This window comes from Monopterus albus, unplaced genomic scaffold (genome assembly GCF_001952655.1).
Source record: "Monopterus albus unplaced genomic scaffold, M_albus_1.0 scaffold44.1, whole genome shotgun sequence".
In the NCBI taxonomy this organism is placed as follows: domain Eukaryota; kingdom Metazoa; phylum Chordata; class Actinopteri; order Synbranchiformes; family Synbranchidae; genus Monopterus; species Monopterus albus.
Genome location: NW_018127924.1, coordinates 259,618 through 261,915, shown reverse-complemented (window position 1 = coordinate 261,915; position 2,298 = coordinate 259,618). Strand labels below are relative to the sequence as shown.

The window sequence follows — 2,298 nt, the reverse complement described above, 5'->3', positions numbered from 1 at the left end:
TTGTCAGGTTTGCCAGTGTGCCCTGCCCCATTTGTGTGGTTGTTTCCCTGTTGCTGCTGCTGGTTCTTCTACAAGCCAAAAAAGATTCACACGTAGGTATGTTGTCAGTGCTGTAACCATATTCTGATCAGATTTTTCCCATTACCAATCTCTTTACAATCATGAAATGACCTCCTTGTCTTTATTTAGAAACTATGTTGCACATGGATGTCTTACTTTGTCTGCCTTGTCCTCTGGCTCCTCCTCTGTAAGGAACTCTCTCTTGGGGTAGGGAATCTGGCAGCCTGCAAACACACTGGCGAAAAATGCAAAGATGCTTGTCACCTTGTTGCCTCAGAGCTAATTAGCTAAGGGACCTGTTCAACATAGCCAACATCCTTAAAAAGATGGGTTAATGGTATGGTTGTCAAAGGTCCAGTGACAGACCACTAAAGATAGTGGATGATAACTACGAAGCAGGACAGAGAACTCACTGCAGCTCACTGATGTATTGAAGTGTGTTCCCTTGTTGAGCTGTTTCCTGTTAGTAACTTAACATGAATCTAACCTTATCCTAGCCCTGACCCCTGAGGGGGGCACTAAGGGAAGCAGTGTTTAACGGGGGAGAAACATCTTGGCGGGGGAAAGCACTGACACAATACCAGCATTTTATGGTATTTCCCCCCTTATGAACAACTACTTTTGTTCCTTGATAAAAGCTTTGTCAGTGTGATTGATTTGATCAACTATAAATGATAAACTACAGGCATTTTGAGAGCTTGTGATAGTACTGCCCATGTAGAAAATCATAAGGATGTCTGGCTGTGCATGTGTGTGCTGTGACTCACTCAGAAGTGGGCAAGGGTTCCTCCAAAAAGTAAGGATCCTGCATGGCCTGCTCAGATGTGATTCTACGGATGGGGTCCATGGTCAACAACTTCTGCAGCTTTAATGAATTGCACATAATGTTAGCCTCAAAAATAAACCAATAACAGGCACAATGACAAAGCATGCTTCATTTGTTGCAGCCAATTTATAGCTGCATGGCTATTATGCATCCTAATAGTACAGTAACTATACATTTTGCACATTACAGGTAATACCTGTTTTACTGAGGCATTTGAACTCACCAAGTGGAATGCTTTGCTGTCTGGTTTGACTTTATGTTTTTCCATGTATTTAATAAGGCTGCAGTTTGTGTATCTGTAACAGAGGAGCAAATTATATTAATATGGTGCCCTCAAAGCAATGGCCCCATGTAAGGACATTCAGACTCGTTACGTAATTGTTGTGCACGTTGCTTTGCGCTGACTTTTGTTTCAGATCTTCCCCTCCCAGAAAACTGGGACAGTGGTGCTCTGCGGACTCACGTGTTTCTCCTGAAGTCTTTCATCAGTGTGGAGTGTTCTGGCATCTTTTTGATGTCTTCCCAGTCTTTATCTGTCAAATGAGGGAAACACAGGATTATACCACATCACACCCTTCCTCCCTTCAGAAACAGATTATTTAGGGTTTGTAGTCTGGATTGCAAACCTTTTGAGCAGAAATAACACTAAAGTTAAAAACTTTTAAGTACACTGTTTATATATATACAGTGCCTCGCAAAAGTATTCACACCCCTTGAATTTTTCCACATTTTGTCACATTACAACCACAAACTTAAATGTATTTTATTGGGATTTTATGTGATTAGACCAACACAAAGTATCACATAATTGTGAAGTGGAAGGAAAATGATACGTGGTGTTCAAGATTTTTTACAAATAAAAATCTGAAAAGTGTGGCGTCCATATGTATTCAGCCTCCTTTGCTCTCATATCCCTAAATAAAATCCAGTGCAACCAACTGCCTTCAGAAGTCACCTAATTAGTAAATAGAGTCCACCTGTGTGTAATTCAATCTCAGTATAAATACAGCTGTTCTGTGATGGCCTCAGAGGTTTGTTAGAGAACAAACCGCATCATGAAGACTAAGGAACCCACCAGACAGATCAGGGATAAAGTTGTGGAGAAGTTTAAAGCAGGATTAGGTTATACAAAAACATAACCCAAGCACTGAACATCTCATGGAGCACTGTTCAATCCATCATCCAAAAATGGAAAGCATATGGCACAACTGCAAACCTACCAAGACATGGCCATCCATCTAAACTGACGGGCCGGACAAGGAGAGCATTAACCAGAGAAGCAACCAAGAGGCCCATGGTAAGTCTGGAGGAGCTGTAGAGATCCACAGCTCAGGTGGGACAATCTGTCCACAGGACAACTATTAGTTGTGTACTCCACAAATCTGGCTTTTATGGAAGAGTGGCAAGAAGAA

The 2,298-nt window shown here is 41.6% G+C and overlaps 1 protein-coding gene across 1 annotated transcript in view; it reads right to left on the bottom strand.

Annotated features, from left to right (window-relative positions):
* Positions 1-2,298, bottom strand: part of cdk8 (cyclin dependent kinase 8) — a 10,962-nt gene that overhangs the window by 1,082 nt on the left and 7,582 nt on the right. Inside the window, 5 exon segments of the mRNA XM_020600036.1 lie at positions 1-68; positions 217-295; positions 828-925; positions 1,110-1,182; positions 1,350-1,419. Coding sequence (XP_020455692.1) covers positions 1-68; positions 217-295; positions 828-925; positions 1,110-1,182; positions 1,350-1,419 — 388 coding nt within the window.